Raw genomic sequence first — 23,677 nt, forward strand, 5'->3', positions numbered from 1 at the left:
ACTCCTCCAACTGGCCTAGTTCCTGATTTGGCTGAAACTGGCCTTATTCTAGGAATCAGAAGTCCAAGGCCATGGAGGTAGGCCAAGTTCACACTCTGAGGCAGAGGTGTAGCCAGAGCTAGAGGTGGAGTCTGTGGCTCTGGACAGGAAGGGTGCTGGTCAGGGTTAAGTCAAGACAATACCCAGACCTCCTTGGTGTGGGATGCAAAGTGGGGGTTCCTAGGGAAATGTGTTGAGACCCTAGCAAATCCACAGGGAAGACAGGGAAATAGGAGGGGTGGGGCCCTCTAGGGTCCTGTGGGATGGAATGGCAGAGGTCCTAGGAAGGAGGGATGCTGGGGTGAAAGGTTCTTTAGCAAGCCTCCACCCAACATCTGGATCCTGTTTCCTGGGGAGGTGGCATGTCACCCTGACCCTGGGCTCTGGGGAAAGGCCTGGCCACCTCCCTTCCTGGGAACCTGGGCTTGATGATGGGGGTATCTGGAGAGAAAAAGGGAATGTAGGGTGAAGGTGGTGGGCTCCTTCTTCCTCTCTGAAGCCCTTCCCCTCCTAGCTCAGGGCTGATGGGGATACTTACTCCGGGACACTTGGATGAGCTCGGTGACACTGAACACGCCAGAGGTGACAAAGCTTTCCTGGAAGTCAGTTGTGTCTGGAACAGGGAGAGAAGTCAGCAGGTGGTAGGCTGAACCAATCCTGTTTCCCTTTGCTGCAACCAGGCCTGCCCAGACATTCACCCCATATACCTCTGTAACCCTGATGCGGGGGAATGGCCAGCAATGCCCTCTTCCAGTCTGATAGGGAAGTATCTTCCATTTCTGGGGAGGCCTCATAGTGGGCCTATGTCCAGCATGGGCATAATTGTCTTGCCTGCCTCTGCCACTCTGTGGCAGGCTGCACTCCAGAGTGGAGATAGGAGGCTGGATTCAGGTTCAAATCTTGGTTCCATCACCCCCTTGGTTTGTTATCTTGGGCAAGTCACTTCCCCTCCTTGAGCCTCCATATTCCCTCATCTTGAAAATAGAGACCCTAAACCTTGTCTTCTGAGTGGTTGTTGAGATCTGAATCAGGCTACCTAGGAGCGGCTGCCTGGCTGGATATGCATCACTTCACCCTTGGCAACCTCTGGTTACTTGTCCCTCTCTCCCTCTGGACTGGAAACTCCATGTGGGCAGGGATTCTATCTTCCCAGACCCTGCAGTGTCCCCAGTGCATAGACCAGAGATTGGCATCCAGCAGGGGCTCAGGAACAGGGGTTTAATGGAAGGGAGTCCATAGGCAGCGGTTAAAATCCCTAGTGTTCCCAGAACCACTCCTGCCTAACATCTCTTCTTTGTTACTGGAGTGGGAACCCTATTCTTTGAACTGGAATGGTTTGGACCCATTTTGTGGATTTGGAAACTGAGGCTGGTCCAGAGATGGAAGGGGCCTTGATCAATATTAGACAGCTTGGGAACAGGCCTGTTCCCAAGACTGAGCACCCCCAGACTGAGCACCTACGGTGTCCGATTCTGAGCTGGGCACTCACAAAGCAGAGAATGAGACAGAAATGGCTGCTCTCATGGGACTTTCAAATCCACTGTGACAGACATCACATGAGATTAATAAGGAAAAAAAAATTTGTCCATGTGTGTTTGTAGCAGCATTATTCACATAGCCCCACCTAAAAAACAAACCAAGTGTCTATGGACAGATGAACACACACTATGTGGTCCATCCACACAGGGAGTTATCACTCAGCCATGAAAAGGAAGGAGGCTCTCACACAGGCCACAATGTGGAAGGACCTTGAGGATATTGTGTTCAGTGAGAGAAGCCAGACACACAGAGTGAGATTCCATTTATATGAAATGTCCAAAACAGGCAAATCCACAGGGTCGGGAAGTGGATTTGTGGGTGTCAGGGGCCGGGGAGACTGCTGATGTGGATGGGGCTTCCTTTTGGAGTGATGAGAATGTTCTGGACTCAGAGGCGATGGTTGTACAGCATTGTGAATGTACTTAATTCCATTGATTTGTACAATTAAAAATGGTTAAAATGATATATTTTACATTGTGCATATTTTACTACCAATTAAAAAAAATAAAAACTCACTAAATCAAATGTGAGGTGTACAGACAGTGGTAAGGCAGGGTGTGTGGGGGCAGCAGGGGAGGGGGGCTATTTTACTCAAAAACTTTATGGTGGGGGAAAGGGCAAAGAAGACAAGAGGAACAAACTTGCTGGGCGCAGTGGTGCACACCTGTAATCCTAGCACTCTGGGAGGCCGAGGCAAGGTGGATTGCCTCAGCTCAGGAGTTCGAAAGCAGCCTGAGCCAGAGGGAGAGTTTGTCTCTAAAAAATAAAGCCAGGTGTTTCGGTGGGTGCCTGTAGTTCCAGCTACAGGGGAAGTGTCCATAGCCATTTCCTGCTGATCCAGCTGGCCAGCTGCTGTCAGCACACCCCCTCTGCCTCCCCCACCGGGGTTTCCTGTTTGTGCAGCATCCGCCCAGCTCCATCTCCGGGGGACTCCCTGGCGAGCTGGGAGGCCGTGATTTCCTCTGCCAGACACCCAAACTACCCCCCTGCCCCCCATCCTTGGACATCTGGCTTGGAGGGAGGCGCCTGGGAACCATGAGAGGCCCAGGAGGGCTCGGGTCACAGACAGCAGGATGGACGCATCACCAGGGGCCAGTGAGGAGTGGCCTGGACAGCCTCCCTGTGCACGCCTATTCTGCTTCTTCCAACAGGGGTGCCTCATCCAACTTGCTCTTTCTTCCTTTCTTCCTTCCTTCCTCCCTCCCTTCCTTCCTTCCTCCTTCCTTTCCCCAGTGTACTGTCTCTGTTCTTTATCTTTCTCCTTCATCCCTCCCTCTCTCCTTACTTTGTTTTCTTTCTACAAATATGTATTGAGCACTTACTGTGTACCAGGTCCTATTCTGGGCACTGGCGGCACAACAGTGATCAAGATGGACAAAACCTCTGCCCTGGAGGAGGTGATGTTCCCCAGGGGAATATGAGCAAATACATGTACAATCTCTAACTTCCTCTGAAGGAAATAAAATAGAAGGCTGTGATTGAGAGTGGCCAGAGGTTGCTTGAGGTGAAGGGGCTTAGGGATGACTTCTGAAAAGGGGACATTTGAGCTGAGACCAAGGGAGCTCTGGAGGGAGGGAGAGAGTACAGTTAGCTGTCCAGGCAGAAGGAATAACCCATGCAAAGGCCCTCAGGCAGGACTGTGCCTGGCGTGTTGGAGGCCAGCGAGGAGGCCCTTGTAGCTGGAGCAGAGTGAGAAGTGGATATCAGGGAGGGGATGGGGCAGGTCATGCAGGGCCTGGTGGTCCTTAAGAAGACTTAGGCTTTGATTCTGAGGGAGGTGGGAGCAATGGAGGGCTTTGGACAGAGGAGGAATAGGCCCAGACTCCGGTGCTCACAGGTGCCCTCTGGCTGCTGCACAGAGGACAGATGAGGGAGGGACAAAGGAGGGATCTGGGAGCCAGGGTGGAGGGGACCTTGCTGGTCTAGGTGGGTGATGCTGGGGCTGGACCAGGGTGGTGGTCTGAATCTTTCCTACTGCCCAGTGCTATCCCCCAGTCCCTGCCTCTCCACTTCCCATCCCCCAACATAGAACTGGCTCATAGACATCCCATGGGACTATAGAGCCCTCCAGGGTCTCCCAGGCGTTGAGCACCTCAGAGTCCAGATGCTCAGAGGTTCCAACCCCAGCTTCCTGGTTGCCTCTCTAAGCCTCAGTCTGCTCATCTGTAAAATGGAACAAGAGCAGCACCTACCCCAAAGTACTGTTACAAGGAACAAATGAGGCAGTATTTGTGCAGTGCTCACACAGGGCCACACAAAGCACATAGATGGTGCTAAATAAAAAATGGGGACAGGGCCGTACTATCTACCCAATTCTGCCACACCACCCTAGACTCACCCAGCGTGATGGGCTTGCTGTCCTCCTGGTCGGAGCCCATCCCTGCCCTGGGACTGCTGCTCTGCTCCGCATCTGCAAAGAGAGGGAGGAAACATGGATGACATCTCAGGGCCTCCACCCCAGGAGATGTGTTCACACCACTGCCCCAGGTTGGGGAAGGCACCCTGCAGACAGTGGTTCAGACCCTTTGGCACTGGTGTACCCACATGCTGGGGTATGGTCTCCTCCATCTGCAGGGGCCACTCCGTTACAGGCAAGAACTAGCACACATGGAGTCTTAACAGACTTGGGTTCAGTTCAGTCCAGTCCCAGCTCTGCCACTTTCTTGCTGTGTTGCCCTAGGCAAGTCACTTGTCCTCTCTGAGCCTCATCTGTAAAATGAGGCTAACTCATGTACTCCTGCCTACACTCATTTTACACGCTCATTTATAGACAGGGAAACTGAAGGCCAGAGAGGTAAGTCCTGGGGCTTTCTGGTGCCCTGGCCCCTGCCCTTGCAGGACTGGGGTGCCTATTCAGGTCCCCCAGGGATAGGGCTGAGAGGCAGCCCTTTTTTGTGCAATACCCACATACTCTTGCCTAGCCATCTTGGCTTGGGGGCTCCCTCCCCCCAGCACCATCCCCTCCATCTATCTAAAAATAATCAGGCTCCTTGGCAGACAGGGGAAGCAGACAGACGCTGAGCTCAGCATTATCGGCTGCAGCCAGGATGAAGAATGAGGCAGGGACCCCCCTCCAAAGCCCTGACCCTGACAGGGAGAGGACACATGGCCAAGTCCGGCAAGGCAGTCCCCACTAGCCCCACACACCTATCCCCCAGGTCAAAGGCACAGGTGACACCAGTTACATCAAAGGCCAAAGGAGGGGAAGTAGGCCCTTCCCACCTGCCAGACCCCTAGTGTGGTCCACTTGCTGTGTGACCTAGGGAAGTTACTTAGCTATTCTGAGCCTCCATTTCTTCTCTTCCAAATGGGCATGAGTATCACCCAGGATACTCTGGATTGTCAAGAGGTAGCAAGGAAATAACTCTGAAGCCCTTGACGGCACACTGACAGGTCAATACTTAATAGTGCCTATCTCATTGTTATTCTTGTGACCACATCTGCATTGTTTTCATTCTCACTTTATGTGTTCTCTTAAATCCCGAGACAACCACAAACTTGGCTGTGTCATCATGCCTATTTTATAGACAAGGAAAACTAAAGGTTAGGAGGACAAAAAAATGCCCTCACTCCATCCACCTGACATGCTATGTCACCAGTGTTATTTTGTTCATGTGTTTGTGCTGTGTTCAGATGTCTGGCCGACAGCCTGAGTTCAGATCCTATTTCTCAGGCTGCGTGGTCCTGGCCAGCTCACTTTCCCTCTGGAGGCCACAGTTTACTCATCAGCAAAATAGGGTGATGATAGAAGCCACTCTCAAGGTTGTTGTGAAATAATAATAAGGATGTGATGCTTCCTGACATGGGGAGCCTTTGGCAGTTGCTTGGCACTGTGCTAAGGGGTTTGCACACATTGGGTATCTGGCACCCACACAGCTGCCAAGACCAAAGATGTCATAAACAGCCTCAGTTTCCCAATCAGGAAATGAAGGAGCAAATGAAAGCATCCTCTCCTCCAGCAGGGCCACCCTAGGTGGCCAACTGGGCCAGTAGCGGCTGAGGGGAGTGTGCCCAGCTCAGCCTCCAGCCTTGAGGCTGCTCCCAAGCTGGACAGCCAGCCGCCTCTCAGAGCTGGCCAGTCCTGCTTGGATTGCCTTGAGGCTGTGCACGGGTGGCCACTCAGTTGGGAGGAGCCCAGCCCACGCAGCCAGCTGCCCCAGGCTCTAGGCCACAGGCACCCTCTACGGGACCAGCTCCTACACAGACTTGGTAGGCAGCAGCACCAGGCTGATACCAGGTGTTTCCCTAGGAAGGGGGGATGTTTCTTGAGCACCTAGTAAGGGCCACCTCTGGTGGTTCCCAGTACACACTTCGGAATCAGGCAGACAGGGTACAGTGCCTCAGACACATCACCTCCCTTCACTCCCAGCCTCACTCTTTCCATCCGTGAAATGGACACAACTCCAGTACCTCCATCGCAGGCTGTTCATGAGGAATGAGATGAAAATGGGTGGAATAAAGTATTCAGAATGGTGGCTAGTGAATACCAAGCCCTTCACCTAGTGGAGTAGGGCTTTCTTTGTTACTATTGTTATTATTATTATTTTTGAGACAGAGTCTTACTATGTCACACTTGGTAGAGTGCTGTAGCGTTACAGCTCACAGCAACCTCAAACTCTTGGTCTTAAACAATTCTCTTGCCTCAGCCTTCCAGTAGCTGGGACTACAGATGCCTGCCTGGCTATTTTTTTTTTTTTTTTTTTTGTAGAGACAGAGCCTCACTTTATGGCCCTTGGTAGAGTGCCGTGGCATCACACAGCTCACAGCAACCTCCAACTCCTGGGCTTAAGCGATTCTCTTGCCTCAGCCTCCCGAGTAGCTGGGACTACAGGCGCCCGCCACAACGCCCAGCTATTTTTTGATTGCAGTTCAGCCAGGGCCGGGTTTGAACCCGCCACCCTCGGTATATGGGGCCAGTGCCTTACTGACTGAGCCACAGGTGCCGCCCCTGCCTGGCTATTTTTTATTGCAGTTGTCATTGTTGTTTAGCTGGCCCTGGATGGGTTCAAACCTGCCAGCCTCTGTGTATGTGGCTGGCGCCGTAACCACCGTGCTATGGGCGCCAAGCCCATTACTATTATTATTGAACGTCTATTACTATTGTCACTGTCTTCCATGCTGTTACTTTGTATTGGTTAAGACAAATAACTCTGGGCCTTGGCCAGCCCCAGCCTGCAGTCCTGCCCCACTGCTCCTTTATTCTGTGACCTTAGGCCAGCCACTCGAGCCTCCGTTTTCTCATCTGTAAAATGGGAAGATAATAAAACCCTCCTCCCAGAATTTTTGTGTCATCATCAAGTCATCAAACGGTAAATGTAAAGCAGTTGTCAATAAACTGACATTCAATAGTAGGTTTTGAAAGGAATGTAAATGATAGCTTCTAATTTTGTGTTCTAATTTTTCATTCCTAGCGATTAGAAATGTGGTTGATTTTTGTGCATTGATTTTCTTTTTGCAGATTCCTTGACATTTTCAAAATGACCATTATGTCATTTGCAAATAGGGACCATTTTATTTCTTCCTTTCTAAACTGTATGTCTTTGATTGACAATAAAGTGCTGGCTAGAATTTACAGAACAATGTTGAATTAGAAGAGGTAGGAGTGCCAGGCGCAGTGGCTCACAGCTGCAATCCCAGCACTCTGGGAGGCTGACTCAGGTGGATCACTTGAGTTCAGGAGTTTGAGACCAGCCTGAGCAAGAGTGAGACCCTGTCTCTAAAAAAATAGCCAGGTGTTGTGGCAAGCACCTGTAGTCCCAGCTACTTGGGAGGCTGAGGCAAGAGGATCTCTTGAGCCCAAGAGTTTTAGGTTGCTGTGAGCTGTGACGCCACAGCACTCTATCAGGGGCAAGAAAGTGAGACTCTGTCTCAAAAAAAAAAAAAAATATATATATATATAAAGTAGTTAATTAATGTAGTTTTTTTTTTTTGGTAGAGACAGAGTCTTACTTTACCGCCCTCGGTAGAGTGCCATGACGTCACACGGTTCACAGCAACCTCTTCTTGGGCTTACGCAATTCTCTTGCCTCAGCCTCCCGAGCAGCTGGGACTACAGGCGCCCGCCACAACGCCCAGCTATTTTTTTGTTGCAGTTTGGCCAGGGCTGGGTTTGAACCCACCACCCTCGGCACATGGGGCCGGCGCCCTACTCACTGAGCCACAGGCGCCGCCCAATTAATGTACTTTTAAAATAATATTATGCTTTAAATACATGTCATCTCATTTAAATTATTTATTTATTTATTTATTTTATTGTTGGGGATTCATTGAGGGTACAATAAGCCAGGTTACACTAATTGCATACGTTAGGTAAAGTCCCTCTTGCAATCGTGTCTTGCCCCCAAAAGGTATGGCACACACCAAGGCTCCACCCCCCCTTCCCTCTCTCTGCTCTCCCCTTCCCCCACCCCCACTGTGACCTTAATTGTCGTTAATTGTCCTGATATCAAAATTGAGTACATAGGGAGAGGGAGGGGGGAGGGTGGGTGGAGGGAGGGTGATTGGTGGGATTATACCTGCGGTGCATCTTACAAGGGTACATGTGAAACTTAGTAAATGTAGAATATAAATGTCTTAACACAATAAGAAAATGCCAGGAAGGCTAGGTTAACCAGCGTGATGAAAATATGTCAAATGGTCTTAAAACCAGTGTATGGTGCCCCATGATCGCATTAATGTACACGGTTATGATTTAATAATAAAAAAAAATTGAGTACATAGGATTCATGCTTCTCCTTTCTAGTGATGCTTTACTAAGAATAATGTCTTCCACTTCCATCCAAGTTACTATGAAGGCTGTAAAGTCTCCATTTTTTTTAATGGCTGAATAGTATTCCATGTGTACATAAACCACAGCTGGTTAATCCATTCCTGGGTTGGTGGGCATTTAGGCTGTTCATTTTAATTATTAATTTAATTTTTATTGTGGTAAAATATACATAAAACTTGCTGTTTTACCATATTTAAGTGCACAAGTCAGCGGCTGTAAGCACACGCACATTGTTGTGCAACCGTCACTACTGTCCATCTCCAGAACTTTCTCATCCACCCAAACTGAAACTCTGTCTCCAAGAAACACTAACTCCCCATTCCTCCCAAGTCCCTGGCACCCACCATTCTACTTTCTATCTCTGTGGCTCTGACGACTCTAGGGATCTCCTGCGAGTGGAATCACACACACTGTGTCCTTCTGCGTCTGGCTTTTCTCTGAGTACCATGACCTCAAGGTTCACCCATGTTGTAGCCTGTGTCACAGCCTCCCTCCTTTTTATTCTGCCATCTCATTAAAAAAAAATTTTTTTTTTAACCTATGAATCATCCCCACTTTATCCTCCACTCTCTACTACCCTTCCCAGCCTCTGGTTGCTCATTTTTAATAATTTCTAAAACCTGGGACTATTTCTCATGCACCTATTGACAACTTATCCATCATTTGGCTCCTGAAAAATGCCCATGTTCTAGGCACTTTTGCTGTCCAGGAGTCACAGCCACATATGACTATTTACCTTTAAATTTACTAAATTTTTTTTTTTTTTTTTTTTTGTAGAGACAGTCTCACTGTACCGCCCTCGGGTAGAGTGCCGTGGCGTCACACGGCTCACAGCAACCTCTAACTCTTGGGCTTACGCGATTCTCTTCCCTCAGCCTCCAGAGCAGCTGGGACTACAGGAGCCTGCCTCAATGCCCGGCTATTTTTTTTGTTGTTGTTGTTGCAGTTTGGTGGGGGCTGGGTTCGAACCCACCACCCTCGGCATATGGGGCCGGCGCCCTACTCACTGAGCCACAGGCGCCGCCCCTAAATTTACTAAATTGAAATAAAATGAAAATTTCAGCTTCCCTCAGTTGCATAAACCACATTCCAAGGGCTCAGTAGCCACACATGACTGGTGGTGCCTGAATTGGTGTGTTCAGTTGGCAACATTGAAGAATATTGCCATCATCAAAGAAAATTCTACTGCATTCTATTGCTCCAGCTGTTTCCACGAAAACTCAGAAAACAAAAAAAAAGAAGTCACAGGTAATTCCTCCTCCTCCCATATATTTAGACATCTAGCCCTTAAATGGACCTTCCTTTGGCCTGAACAGAATGGATAATGTCTAAACACTGGCCAAAAGCCAATACCCCAAGATTCCCCAGACCCCAAATGAGTAGCTTCCATTTGCTGTGCTAAATTAGTGCTTCACAGCACCATCTGATTTAATCTGCTCAATTTGTGAGGTTGGTAAACCAAGGCCCAGTGCAGACAGTCTATTTATCAAAGCTGGTATCAAATTCAAAGCAAAGTTGTCTACCTAGCTCAGAAGTTCTTAACAATGGTGATTCTGGCTCCCAGGGGACACTGGGCAATGTCTGGGGACATCTGTGGTTGTCATGACTCAGGGGGCTGCTCCTGGCATGGAGTGGGTGGGGGCCAGGAATGTTGCTCAGCACCTGCAGTGTTCAGGGTGATCATACTCCAGAGAATGGTCTGGCCCCCAAACGACATTATAGCTGATGGGCAGAGACTGTAGTACAGATTCATCCATTCTCAGTCAAGGTGAAAACTGATTTGGGGGGGTACAGGAGATTGGCTCAAGAATTTTATTTTTTAAAAATGTATGATGCACTGGGCGGCGCCTGTGGCTCAGTCGGCCGAGGGTGGCGAGTTCAAAGCCGGCCCCGGCCAAACTGCAACCAAAAAATGGCTGGGCGTTGTGGCGGGCGCCTGTAGTCCCAGCTACTCAGGAGGCTGAGGCAAGAGAATCGCTTAAGCCCCAGGAGTTGGAGGTTGCTGTGAGCTGTGCGAGGCCACAGCACTCTACCGAGGGCCATAAAGTGAGACTCTGTCTCTACAAAAAAAAAAAAAAAAAAGTATGATGCACAGATAAATACATGTAGTAACAGTATAGACATAGATATATAAGATACTTACATCATTAAAATTTCATAGGGGGCCAGGCCCAGTGGCTCATGCCTGTAATCCTAGCACTATGGCAAGCTGAGGCGGAAGGATTGCTTGAGGTCAGGAGCTCAAGACCAGCGTAAGCAAAGTGAGATCCCATCTGTACTAAAAAATCAAAAAAATTAGCCAGGCATGGTGCCTGTACTCCCAGCTACTAGGGAGGCTGAGGCAGGAGGATCACCTGAACCCTAGAGTTTGAAGTTGGTATGAGGTAGGCTGAGGCCATCACACTCTAGCCTAGGCAACAGAGTGAGACTCTTTCTCAAAAATTAAAAAAAAAAAATTCACAAGAGGAATGACAAAGAAAAAAATGTTTATAATATCTCTTTTAAGGGAGGCTATAATGAAATAAAAAGGATTGTGAAAAAGTACAGTGGACAAGACCCTTCCATTCAATCCTATACCTACACTGGGTCTATAGTAGGCACTTGATAAATGTGCATTACTAAAGGACCTCTCCCAAGGCCTCATGGAAGCTTGCTGTCTTGGGAGGGAGGCCATTCCCTAGGAGTCAGCAGGGCTTCTTTGGCTCCACACCCTTATAACAAGGAGTTTTGTTTTGTTTTGAGAGAGGGTCTGGCTCTATCATCCTGGGTAGAATGCTGTGGTGTTAAGCAACCTCAGTTTTTTTGGCGCAAGCGATCCTCTTGCCTCAGCCTCGCAGGTAGCTGTGCCCACTATACTACCCACCTAGTTTTTCTATTTTTAGTAGCGATGGGGTCTCACTGTTGCCCGGGCTGGTCTTGAACTCATGAGCTCAAGCAATCCACCTGCTTTGGCCTTCCAGAATGATAGGATTACAGGAGTGAGCCACCTGTTACACCAGCCACCCTGGTGTAACAGAGTTTTAAATACAAGTTTGCTGAGGTAGGTGCATGGATGTAGGCTAGGAGGGCTACAGATTGGATAACTCAGCTTCCCTTCTTGCTGGGTGGTCTTGGCTAAACCACTGCCTGTCTCTGGGCTTTAGAGCCCCACATGGAAATGAAGGTGGAGAGGGGAGGTGGCAAACCCAAAGGGTATGGAAGAGAAGGGGGTAGATTCAGAGGAAGAACCTGGCATTTAGACCCCTGGGATCATAGAGTTCGGTGGGTGGCATTTTTTTAAATTTTTTTTTATTAAATCATAGCTGTGTACATTAATGCGATCATGGGGCACCATACACTGGTTTGATAGACCGTTTGACACATTTTCATCACACTGGTTAACATGGCCTTCCTGGCATTTTCTTAGTTATTGTGTTAAGACATTTACATTCTACATTTACTAAGTTTCACATGTACCCTTGTAAGATGCACCGCAGGTGTAATCCCACCAATCGCCCTCCCTCCGCCTCGGTGGGTGGCATTTTAGAGACTCAGTGCAGGGTTCTGGAATCAGAATGTGGGTTTTGGAATTAAGATTAGCAAACTACAGCCCAACAGCTAAGAATGGTCTTTTACATTTTTATTTTATTTATTTACTTATTTTTGAGACAGAGTCTCACTATGTTGCCCTCCATAGAGTGCCATGGCATCACAGCTCACAGAAACCTCCAACTGTTGAGCTTAAGCGATTCTCTTGCCTTAGCCTCCTAGGTAGCTGGGACTACAGGCGCCCACAACGCTGGGCTAGGTCTTTTACATTTTCAAAGGGTTATTAAAAAAATAAAGTATATGCAGGGCAGTGCCTGTGGCTCACGGAGTAGGGCACCAGCCCCATATACCTAGGGTGGCGGGTTCAAGCCCAGCCCCAGCCAAAACTGCAAAAAAAAAAAAAAAATAGTGTATGCAACCAAGACTGTGGGTGACCTGCCCAAAAGCCTGAATTATTTACTATCTGGCCCTTTACTTGAAAAAAAAAAAAAGTTTGCTGACGTTTGGCTATGCATCTTTAGCCAAAAACTTCAAGGTCTCTCAATTTCCTCATCCATAAATTGGGGCCGAATGGAATTATCATTTAGTTCTTTCCTGGGCTCACTCAGCAACTGGATTGGTGAGCACCTCCCAGATGCTACACACTTAGGGGACACAGCAGTGACCAAGATGGAGAAAGACCCTTTCTCCTCAAGGCACTGGCATTTTTTTTTTTTTTTTTAAGGCACTGGCATTTTTAACAAGGAAGCCACCAGCAACGAAAAAGCAAGCAAATAAGCTCGGCACCCATAGCAGTGGTTATGGCGCCAGTCACATACACTGAGGGTGGCAGGTTTGATCCCTGCCCGGGCCATCTAAACCACAATGACAACTGCAACATAAAAACAGCTGGGCGATAGCCGCGCGTTGTGGCGGGCGCCTGTAGTCCCAGCTGCTCGGGAGGCTGAGGCAAGAGAATCGCGTAAGCCCAAGAGTTAGAGGTTGCTGTGAGCCGTGTGACGCCACGGCACTCTACCCGAGGACGGTACAGTGAGACTCTGTCTCTACAAAAAAAAAAACACAGCTGGGCGAGGGCGGTGCCTGTGGCTCAGTGAGTAGGGCGCCGGCCCCAGGGTGGTGGGTTCGAACCCAGCCCCAGCCAAACTGCAAACCCCGCCCCCCCCCCCCAAAATAGCCAGGTGTTATGGCGGGCACCTGTAGTCCCAGCTACTCAGGAGGTTGAGGCAAGAGAAATCACTTAAGTCCAAGAGTTTGAGGTTGCTGTGAGCTGTGATGCCATAGCACTTTACCTAGGGTGACAAAGTGAGACTCTGTCTCAAAAAACAAGAAAAGAAAAAGCAAGCAAATAAATCAAGAGGATAATTTTAGATTGTCCAAAGTACTAGGGAGGCCATACAACCAGGGGATGTGAGAAGCAGCCCCTGGCAATTGGAGGCTGAAAATTAGGCTCTTGGGAGAGTTAAACAAGGTCACTCATGAAATAGTACATTTTAATAGTTAATACTTAGTGAGTCATTCCTTTGACCAGGTTGGGCTGCAAGGTTTTTCTCCATTCATTCATGAATCCTCATAACTCTCCCCAGGAGGGACATGTGACAATAATCCCCAGATGGGGGAAACTGAGGTACAAAGACAGCAATAGATTCAAATTCACACAGCACCAGCTGTTGGCAATAGGCTTGGAATCAATACCCAGACATCCTGAGGTCTCACATTTGAGCCCTTCCTATACTTTCATTTTTATTTTTAGCTTTATTAGAGACAGGGTCTCACTCTGTTGCCCAGGCTATACTGCAGTGGTGCAATCACAGTTCTTTGAAGCCCCAAACTCCTGGGCTCAAGCAATTCTCCTACCTTAGCCTTCTGAGTAGCTAGGACTATAGGTGCACACCACACCCAGATTATTTTTCTTAATTTTTATAGAGATGGGGGTCTCACTATGTTGTCCAGTCTGGTTTTGAACTCCTGGCTTCAAGAGACACTAGGACCTTGGCCTCCTAAAATGCTGAGGTTACAGGTGGGAGCCACTGTGCCTGGTCTTTTCTTGTTTTTGATGAGGTGAGGTTTAGAGTGCTATTTTTTTTTTCTATTAAATCATAGCAGTGCACATTAATGCAATCATGGGGGACCATACACTGGTTTTTATATACCATCTGACATACCTCCATCACACTGGTTAACATAGCCTTCCTGGCATTTTCTTAGTTATTAAGACATTTACACTCTACATTTAGTAAGTTTCACATGTACCCTTGTAAGATGCACGGTAGGTGTGGTCCCACCAATTTAGAGTGCTATTTTAAGCCAGAGAATTTTCATAGTGGCCACTGAGGTGGGAGCTGGGGTGTAGAGTAAAATCATCTCTATCTATCTATCCATCCAACAGACTGGGTGCTGTGGCTCATGCCTATAATCCTAGTACTCTGGAAGGCAGAGACGGGAGGATCACTTGAGCCAGGAGATTGAGACCAGCCTGAGCAAGAGTGAGACTCCATTTCTTCCAAAAATAGAAAAATTAGCTAGGTGTTATGGTGGGCACCTGTAGTCCTAGCTACTTAGGAGGCTAAGGCAGGAGGATCGCTTAAGCCCGGGAGACCGAGGTTGCTGTGAGCTTTGATGACACCATTGTATTCCAGCCTGGGTGAGAGTGAGATCCTGTCCCAAAAGTAATGCAAAACAAAACAAAACTATAGGCAGGCGCCTGTGGCTCAAAGGACTAGAGCGCCAGCCCCATATACCGAGGATGGCGGGTTCAAACCCGGCCCCGGCTGAACTGCAACCAAAAAATAGCCGGGCGTTGTGGCGGGCGCCTGTAGTCCCAGCTACTCGGGAGGCTGAGGCAAGAGAATCGCTTAAGCCCAGGAGTTGGAGGTTGCTGTGAGCTGTGTGAGGCCATGGCACTCTACCGAGGGCCATAAAGTGAGACTCTGTCTCTACAAAAAAAAAAAAAAAAAGGAATTGAACAAAACTATGACAATCATAGCAGTTGTATATACAGATAGATGGCTTCCTAAGCTCCAGATGCCAGGCTATGCCCTTGATATCATTGAATATAATGCCGTATAACAATCTTTGTCTGGGGCTGACAACCCCCAGGCTACCCAGAGAGGGTAAGTTAGTTATCCAAGGTCACACAGTGAAGGATGTGAAATGCACAACCCAGGTTTGTCTGCATCTTTCTTTCTTTCTTTTTTTTTTTTGTAGAGACAGAGTCTCACTGTACCACCCTCGGTAGAGTGCCGTGGCCTCACACAGCTCACAGCAACCTCCAACTCTTGGGCTTAAGCGATTCTCTTGCCTCAGCCTCCCACGTAGCTGGGACTACAGGCGCCCGCCACAACGCCCGGCTATTTTTTGGTTGCAGTTTGGCCGGGGCCGGGTTTGAACCCGCCACCCTCGGCATATGGGGCCGGCACCTTACCAACTGAGCCACAGGCGCCGCCCTGCATCTTTCTTAAAAACACACACACAAACATCTTTTTGAATTTTATACAATGTCTATAACAGGCTTTATTTTTTCCTTCCTTCCTTCCTTTCATGGAGATACAGTCTCAGCTCTGTTGCCCTAGGTAGAATGCCATGGCGTCCTAGGTCACAGCAACCTTAAACTCCTGGGTTCCAGTGGTCTTCTTGCTTCAGCCTCCCAAGTAGCTGGGATTACAGGTGCCTGCCACAACACCCGACTAGTTTTTCTATTTATTTAAACTTCTTTAGTAGAGAAAGGGTCTCACTCTTGCTCAGGCTGGTCTCAAACTCCTGAGCTCAAGCCATTACCCACCTCAGCCCCCCAAAGTGCTAGGATTACAGGCATGAGCTACCATGCCTGGCCTCTATCACAATCTTTAAAATGTTGTTTGCTTATTGGTACATTTTCTCCTGACCTGACAGACACACCCTTAGGTACCTTGTTTCTTGCACCTGAGTTCAGTGCAGGCTTTTTTTGTTTGTTTGTTTTTTGAAGTTTTTGGCCAGGGCTGGGTTTGAACCTGCCACCTACGGCATATGGGGCCGGCGCCCTACCCCTTTGAGCCACAGGCACCACCCCCCAGGGCAGGCTTTTAATTCAGCACCTGGCACTGGTCAAAATATATACCCCCCCCTTTTTTTTTCTTTGAGACAGAGTCTCACTCAGTCGCCCTGGGGTTGAGAGCCGTGACATCATAGCTTACAGCAACCTTAAACTCTTGGGCTCAAGTGATCCTCTTCCCTCAGCCTCCCAATTACTTGGGACTACAGGTGCCCATCACAACACCTGGCTATTTTTAGAGATGGGGTCTCACTCTTGCTCAGGGTGGTCTTGAACTCCTGAGCTCAGGCAATCCGCCTGTCTTGGCCTCCCAGAGTGTCAGGATTATAGGTGTGAGCCACTGTGCCTAGCTCCAAATATAATTATTATTTTTTTTTTTCTGAACTCCGGCTGGGTTTGAACCCTCCAGCCCTGGTGTACGTGGCCAGTGTCCTAGCTGCTGAGCTACAGGTACCAAGCCCCCGAATATAATTCTTGATTGCACAAGGAAATCTGGACACATCTTCCTATGTCAGAAAGAAAGCAGGGCCCAGGAGCGGGTGAACCAAATTTCATGCTCTTAACAGACAAGCCAGGGATTTCTCATGGCTGTGCTGCCAGATGTGCACAGACTCTACCCAAGCTTGGGGTTCCATGGTCAAAAAGTTTAGGCATCACCAAGGATTTCTCAGGACAATTGCAGGACTTTTCAGAGCCCTTAAAATGCACTGAGGAGTGGTGCACTCATAGCTCAGTGGGTAGAGTGCTGGCCATATACACCAAGGCTGGTGGGTTTGAACCCAGCCTGGGCCAGCTAAAAACAACAACGACAACAGCAACAACAACAACAACAACAAAATAGCCAGGCATTGATGGTGGGCACCTGAGGTCCCAGTTGCTTGGGAGGCTGAGGCAAGAGAATCGCTTAAGCCCAAGAGTTTGAGGTTGCTGTGAGCTGTGAGACCACAGCACTTTACCAAGGGTGACATAGTAAGACTCTGTCTCAAAAAAAAAAGCACTGGGGATTTCAAAGAAAAGGTAGTGGGTCCCAGACTTAACTGATCTTGGAGCATCTTATGGAAGGGAGGGCCATGCCCTGAAATGTAGGTGGGATGGAGTCCCCTTCCCTCTTGGAGCCTCAGTTTTCTCCATCAGTAAAGTGAGCATTTGCAATCATTTTCTTTTGAGTCCATGGCTGTGCTTAGAAAAGCTCAGGGAGGGAAAGGTTCATCCTAGATACGGGGTAAATACTGTTTTGATAACAGCATCTTGCCAAACTTAAGAGTTAAATGAACATTGTCCCTTCTCAGCCCACAGCCCTCCATGGTTCCCACCTTTGAAGCTGTGGGTAAAAGCCCAAGTCCTCCCCATATGCACAGCCCCTGCACAATCTGTCCCATCCCCTCCTTCTCCTCCCTTCCTCCTTTCCCCCCTCCAACTCTGCTCCAGCCACATGAACCTCCTCATTGTGCCTCCAACATGTCCTGACCCGGGCCTTTGCATGGGCTGTTCCCTCTGCCTGGAACACTCTTCCCTCAAATATCTACATGTCCCATTCTCTCCCCTGATTCAGGATTCTCCTCAAACATTTCCTTTTCAGAAAGAAACACAATCATCTTTAAGCACCATGCAGACAGTGTAGATAACCACACACATACTAGGGTAAGTGAGACCCTGGTCCTCAATAGCAGCTGTATTTCGAGTGGTGCCCCCATCTGGCCAAGTGCCAATTCTCTCAGCTTCCTAGGTCCATGGGGTGTTCATGTGCAGCCAGGAATGTCACTGCCCCCTGGAGCCTTTGCTCAAACACATCACAACGGGTGACAACAGAGTGTACAGAATGTTCTTTCCTGTCTGTGGCCATGAGCCCAAATTTGGTCTGTCCTTGCTCATGACAAAGGCGCCGCTTGGCCTCCAGTCCCACCCTTCTGTCCAGGAGCACTCACCCCCTTTGCACAGGACAACTTCCTTCATCCTGGTGGCTAAAGTTTCCACCATCGATAACAGGGAGGTCAATTCACCACCCAGCATTCATCAGACAGATGTTTACTGACAATCTACTACTTGCCAGGCACTGGGGAGATGGCAGAGAACCAAGTGAGGGAAGACAGGAAACAGAAGAAGCCTGAGATAATCCCATATGGTTCTAAGTTCTACTGAGGTGATAACACAGAGTGAAGGGACAGTGAATGTCTTTTGGGTGACTTTAGACAGGAGTTAGGTGGAACCTCTCTCTGTAGAGGCTTTAAGAATGAGAAGGAGCCCCGCCAAGAGGAAAGGTAGGTGAAGGTATTCCAGGCAGATGGTGCAACACGGGCAAAGTCCCTGGGACAAAAGTGTGAAGAGCAAAGAGAGTCTATATGCCCAGATCATGGTGAGCAGGGTGGGAAGGAGAGATGGTGAGAGAAGCTGAACCACTCAGGACCTTGTGTGAAGCTCAGCTCTTATTCTACTGGACAGTGTGGCGAGGAGTGATACCACTCAGTCTATTTTATATATATATATTTTTTTAATTTTTATTTATTTATTTATTTTTGTTGCAGTTTGGCCAGGACCAGATTTGAACCCGCCACCCTCAGTATATGGGGCTGGCGCCCTTCTTACTGAGCCACAGGAGCCGCCCTGTCTATTTTATATTTGAAAAGTCTTTGGCTGTCAGGATGTGGAGAAATCAGAAGACATGTGTGCTACTTGTTGGAGGGCATGCAAAGTGGAAAAACAGTCTGGAAGTTCCTCAAAAAAAGAGTTAAACAGAGTTTACCATAAAACCCAGCAATTCTACCCCTGGGTTTCTACCCAAAAGGATGGAAGGTAACGACTCAAACAGATACTGGGACACAAACATTTGCAACAGCAGGATTCAAAACAGCCACAAGGTGGAAGCATCTGAAGTGTCCATCAACAGATGTGTGGACTAACAGGATGAGGTCAGTGCATACAGTGGAATATCACTCAGCCATGAAAAGGAAGGAGACTCTGCACAAGCTACAATGTGGATGGATCTGGTGTGCTCCGTGAGAGAAGGCAGTCACAAAAAGACAAATCCTATGTGATTCCACTGATAGGAGGTCCCTTGTGACTTCACATTCACAGAGACAGAAAGTAGAAAGGTGGCTGCTGGGGGCTGGAGAGGAATGGGGAATTAGTGTTTCATGGGGATGGAATTTCAATTTGGGAAGATGAGAAAGTTCTGGAGACAGAGGATGGTGAAGGCTGCACAGCAATGTGAGTATGCTTGATGCCACTGAGCTGCGTACTTAAAATGGTTAAAATGGTCAATTTTATGTTATGTGCATCTTACTACAATTAAATTTTTTTTTTAATTCTCTGGTTGTTGAGTGACTGTTGGACTCATAGATGTCAGGAGGCCTGTGGGGGGGGGGGCAGGACTAAAGGAAGACAACACCTTGGTCAGGGTGGTGGTCTGGGAGCGGACAGAGCCGTCATATTTATCTTTCGGATGTTGAAAGGTTAGGAACTGCAGAAACCATAATTGTACTTATTTAAAACCTGGCAGGCTATGGAAGAGCCTAGAATTTCTACTTGGGCCCCAGCAGTGTATGTGCTGGACCTATCGAATCGCTGGATGCCAACATTGGCTACCACAGTGAGATTGCCTGGTTTATTTTCCAACCTTAGCTGCCTTCCAAATGTAGCTGGCTCTGCCAGCCGCCACGTCCGCCTCCCAACACCAGCCAGCTAAAGACAGAACCAAAGCCAGGCCCTGGAATTCCCAGCTACTGGGTGTCATTGGCCATTTTTAAATGTTAGCCAGCTAAGGTTCAACTTTCTTTGTCCTAGAAGCCAGTGCCGTACACATGAGCCCAGCCTGGGTCCTCCACACTCCTGCCCTTGCCATCTTCTCTGCCCCTGTCTCTCTTGGGAAAACTCCAACATTCTTCCCAATCAAGCTCTGACATTTCTTTCTCTGTAACACCTCTCTTGGCCCTTTGTCTAAACCTGTGTCCCAGTCTTCACCACAGTGCACTGAGTCTGGGTTTATAAATACAGGGTGTCCATAAAGTTTGAGTGCATTTAAAAAGAGTTGTCTATGTTAAATTGCACATGAACTTTGTGGACACCCTATATATAAAAGTTCAAAGTCTTCCCCAAGGCCCATGAGGCCCTGCACAACCTACCCCATCCCTTCCCTGCTCTCCCCTCCTTCCTCTCTCCCCCTCCTCAGTCTGCTCCAGCCACACAGGTCTCCTTGCTGTGCCTCCAACATGCCAGGCACAGTCCTGCCCTAGGGCTTAGGCTATGCCCTCCACCTGGAACACTCTCCCTGCAAAGGCCTGCCTCGTTCACTCCCTGGCTTTATCCAGGCCTCTGTTTAAATGCATTCTATCTGCTCATAGACTCTAGGCAGCATCTGGGCTTAAAGTGAGGGAAGTTTGGGATTTCACCTCTTCAAGTCCTTCCTAAGAAGCATTGAGCAGAGCTCCTGCGTATATCTAGCTATGTCAACCTGCTGTGCGTTCCCTGCACCTCCAACCCCATCCGGTACTTCTGTCTGTGCAAACTGAAGCAGAAGGAGAAACTATGATTCTTTCATTCAACATGTATGTCTTTTTTGTTTGTTTGTTTTGTTTAGCAGGCCCAGGGCTGGGTTGAAACCCACCAGCCTTGGGGCATATGGCAAGCACCCTAACCACTGACCGACGGGAGCTGACCCAACATATATGTCTTTAGCACCTAATGCGTACCAGGCCCTGTCCTAGGCACTGGAGACACATCCGTGAACAAAACAGACACAAATCTCAGTTCTATGAAGTTCACATCTCTGGGTTTCCTCCCAGTCATACTGCGGAGGACCAGGGATTGAGTTACAGCATGAAGGCTGCATGCTAGACAGGAGATAGATTTTCCTGGTAGTGTGGCAGGAAGACTAGAACCAAAATGACCCTGGGCTTCCAGGAATCCTAGTACAAATCCTGATCCTCTCTGAAGAATACCTTGTTCTTCCCTGGGCTCTAGCCTATACGTCCCAACACCCCCAAAGGAGAGAACCAGCAGTCAGTCTTGCCAATGCTGTGTAACCTCAGAAAAATCACTTTACCTCTCTGAGCCTCTATGCCTTAGTAGTACAAAACCCTTACCCAACTCTTCTCCTGGGGTTGGCTGGACAAATCAAAGGAGAAAAAGCAAGACCTCAAATGTATGTTCATGGTACTCATTGGCCCCCTGGGCACAGCACCAGGACATCTGGGTTGGATGTGTGGGACCCGAGAGGCTGTGGTGTGGAAAGAGTGACCTCCTGGCCACCGGCCTCTGCTCCCGGCCTCCCCCGTTGTGTCCTTCCTAGTTCCCCGAGTCTGGGCCAGACTTTCCATTCTCCCTCTCCCCTGCCGCGGCCGCCTGGGCTGGAGCCAACCTGCTTCGGAATCACTTTCAAAGAAAAGTTTCTTTTTTTCTTCCCACCCGGCAAGGCTCTCGCTCTTGTCTGCTCCACGGTCTGGCTACGGGCCCTACCAGGCACTCGTGGACACCTCAGGCCTGAGGGTCAGTCAGGCTGGTGGCCACCACCATCCCTCCCACTGTCCCCAGTGCCAGGCCTGGACCACTCCAACAGGAGTCGTTGGGCTGGACTCACTGCCCTCTTGGGCACCTAGGGACCCTAAGGGGAATTTCAGGTTGTTGTTTCAGGGTATCCAGCCTGGAATACAGGTGTGGAGGCCCCCATAGGCCTCAGGGCCCACTTGGAGGCCTGCAGACCGGGGCGTCCCACCCCAGGATGCCTTTGGAGGCCACGCAGCCCCATGACATCATCGCTCCGGCGGCCATTTTCTCGCCTCTCCCTGCCCCTGTTCCAGATGCTTCTCCTGGCCTTGGCGGCCATTTTGTGCACCCAGGAGGAGCGGGCTGGGCTGGCATGGGGGACCTCCGGTGCCGGGCCCTTCCCTCAGGGATGGGATGAATGGGGAGACGCAGGCCAGGGGTATTGGGTGGGCTTCTGCCTGGAGGGACACTGCCTCCCCCTGCTCAGGCTGCCCTGTGGCCTCCAAGGGGTTAAATATACGTGTGCCAACAAGAAGGCACGGCCAGCTGGAGCACCCACTATCATCGCCACTTGGCACCCACGGAGCCCCGGGCAGCTCCAAGGATATGAGGAACGAGGTTATAAATACCCACATGCACAAGCTGCACCCCCCACCGGGTCCCCTCCAATGTCAAATGTGTCAACACCACCCGGGCTGGGGGGCAGACTTAAAATAACTTGCTGTTTACATTTGGAGCAAATTCTTGGCTTCTCCAGCAGCCAAGCCAAGGCCTCCCCGCTCCACCTCCTCCTCCCCTGGCAGGCCCAGCTCAGAGGCTGCAGGGCAGGGGCTGGGGGAGCTCTGGAGCTACATGTGCCCACAGCCCCAGCACACACGCGCACCCACATGTAGAGGAACGGGCAAGCCCGGAAGCCATCTGTGGCCACATGGTGGGCAGAGCCAGGCGGAAGCGCTGGAGGACGCCCTCTGCCAGCACTGGGCACAGGGTGGGGGCAGCCAGGCAAGACGGGGGCCCTCCCTGCTTCCCCTTCCGTCTGATGTTTCTTGGGCCGCGTCACCAACTTGGCAGCCTGGGGAGAGTCGGGAGGAGCAAAGGCTGGCAGCCTGGCCAAGGGAGGACGCAGGAGGGAGACAGGGGAGCCCAAGCGCAAAGGGGAGGACTTGCCACCATCCAGAGGGCTCTGGAGGTGGGGCAGGCTCCTGTTGTGCTGTGTGGCTTCAGGCAATCCCTATCCTCTCTGGGGCTGGGCAAGAGGAGGCTGTGGGCTTTGGAGTGGAGTCTGGAGAATGGGTCTCTCTTTTTTTTAAATTAAATCATAGCTGTGTACATTAATGCAATCATGAGGTACAATGTGCTGGTTTTATATACAATTTGAAATTTTTTCATCAAACTGGTTTCATCAAGCCTTCACAGCAATTTCTTAGGTATTGTGTTAAGACATTTATATTCTACATTTAGTAAATTTAACATGTACTCTTGTAAAATGCACCGTAGTCTGTCCTACTCTTGATTGGGAGGAGAGAGAGGAGGTACAGATACTTCTCGGCCCCTCACTGTGCCTCATTTTCCCTTGCTGAAGAAAGTAGATGTTGAGTTGCAAACATTTCTGATGAGTTTTTCACTTTATAGAGGTTGAAACTCTGGATCAGAGAGGAGAAAGGGCTTGCCCTAGGTCTCACAATCAGCCAGTGGACAAGGGGATTTGAGCCTAGTGACCCACAGGTTTAATTAACATGTTGCCTCTAACGTGGGAAGAGGTTGGAAATGGGAGGGAACAAACCTGAAGAGAGGGGTGGGGGAAATTTTTCTCCTTTCCATGCTTTCCTATGGCCCCTCTCCCTAGAGCAGTGGTTCTCAACCTTCCTAATGCTGAAACCCTTTAATACAGTTCCTGTGGGTTGCGACCCATAGGTTGAAAAGTGCTGCCCGAGAGCCTTGCACACAGTCAGTACCCAATATTTGCTAGAGTACTGGCACAGCTGGCACTTGATAAATGCAGAAAAATATACATAAATGTGTTTATTCCACCAGAGCTTGGTACACAGTAGGTACCCAATACATGCTTATTGCATGAATAATTGGGGTTATCGTGATAAAGCCTAGTATATAGGCGGTACAAAATAAATACCTGTCAAAGGAATCTGAAGAATAGTTGTAAAATTGGGGGGTATTCAGAATGGAGTACCAGGACCAGCGGCCCTGCATGACCTGATGCATAAGCTCCTTGTCCTCCTTCCTCCCTCTCTCCCACTCCTCACTCTGCTCCAGCCAAATGGACCTCTTTGCCATGCTTT

General features: G+C 49.3%; 1 protein-coding gene across 6 annotated transcripts in view; it reads right to left on the reverse strand.

Annotated features, from left to right (window-relative positions):
* NFIC (nuclear factor I C) overlaps positions 1–23,677 on the reverse strand; it is an 80,387-nt gene that overhangs the window by 25,336 nt on the left and 31,374 nt on the right. For all 6 annotated transcript variants that reach the window (XM_053580343.1, XM_053580364.1, XM_053580336.1 and 3 more), the window contains exons 3-4: positions 3,917–3,988; positions 578–652 (exon numbers count right to left, since the gene is read on the reverse strand). In XM_053580343.1, coding sequence (XP_053436318.1) covers positions 578–652; positions 3,917–3,988 — 147 coding nt within the window. The remainder of the gene's footprint in view (positions 1–577; positions 653–3,916; positions 3,989–23,677) is intronic.

The sequence above is a fragment of the Nycticebus coucang genome, chromosome 2 (genome assembly GCF_027406575.1).
Source record: "Nycticebus coucang isolate mNycCou1 chromosome 2, mNycCou1.pri, whole genome shotgun sequence".
NCBI classification, from domain to species: domain Eukaryota; kingdom Metazoa; phylum Chordata; class Mammalia; order Primates; family Lorisidae; genus Nycticebus; species Nycticebus coucang.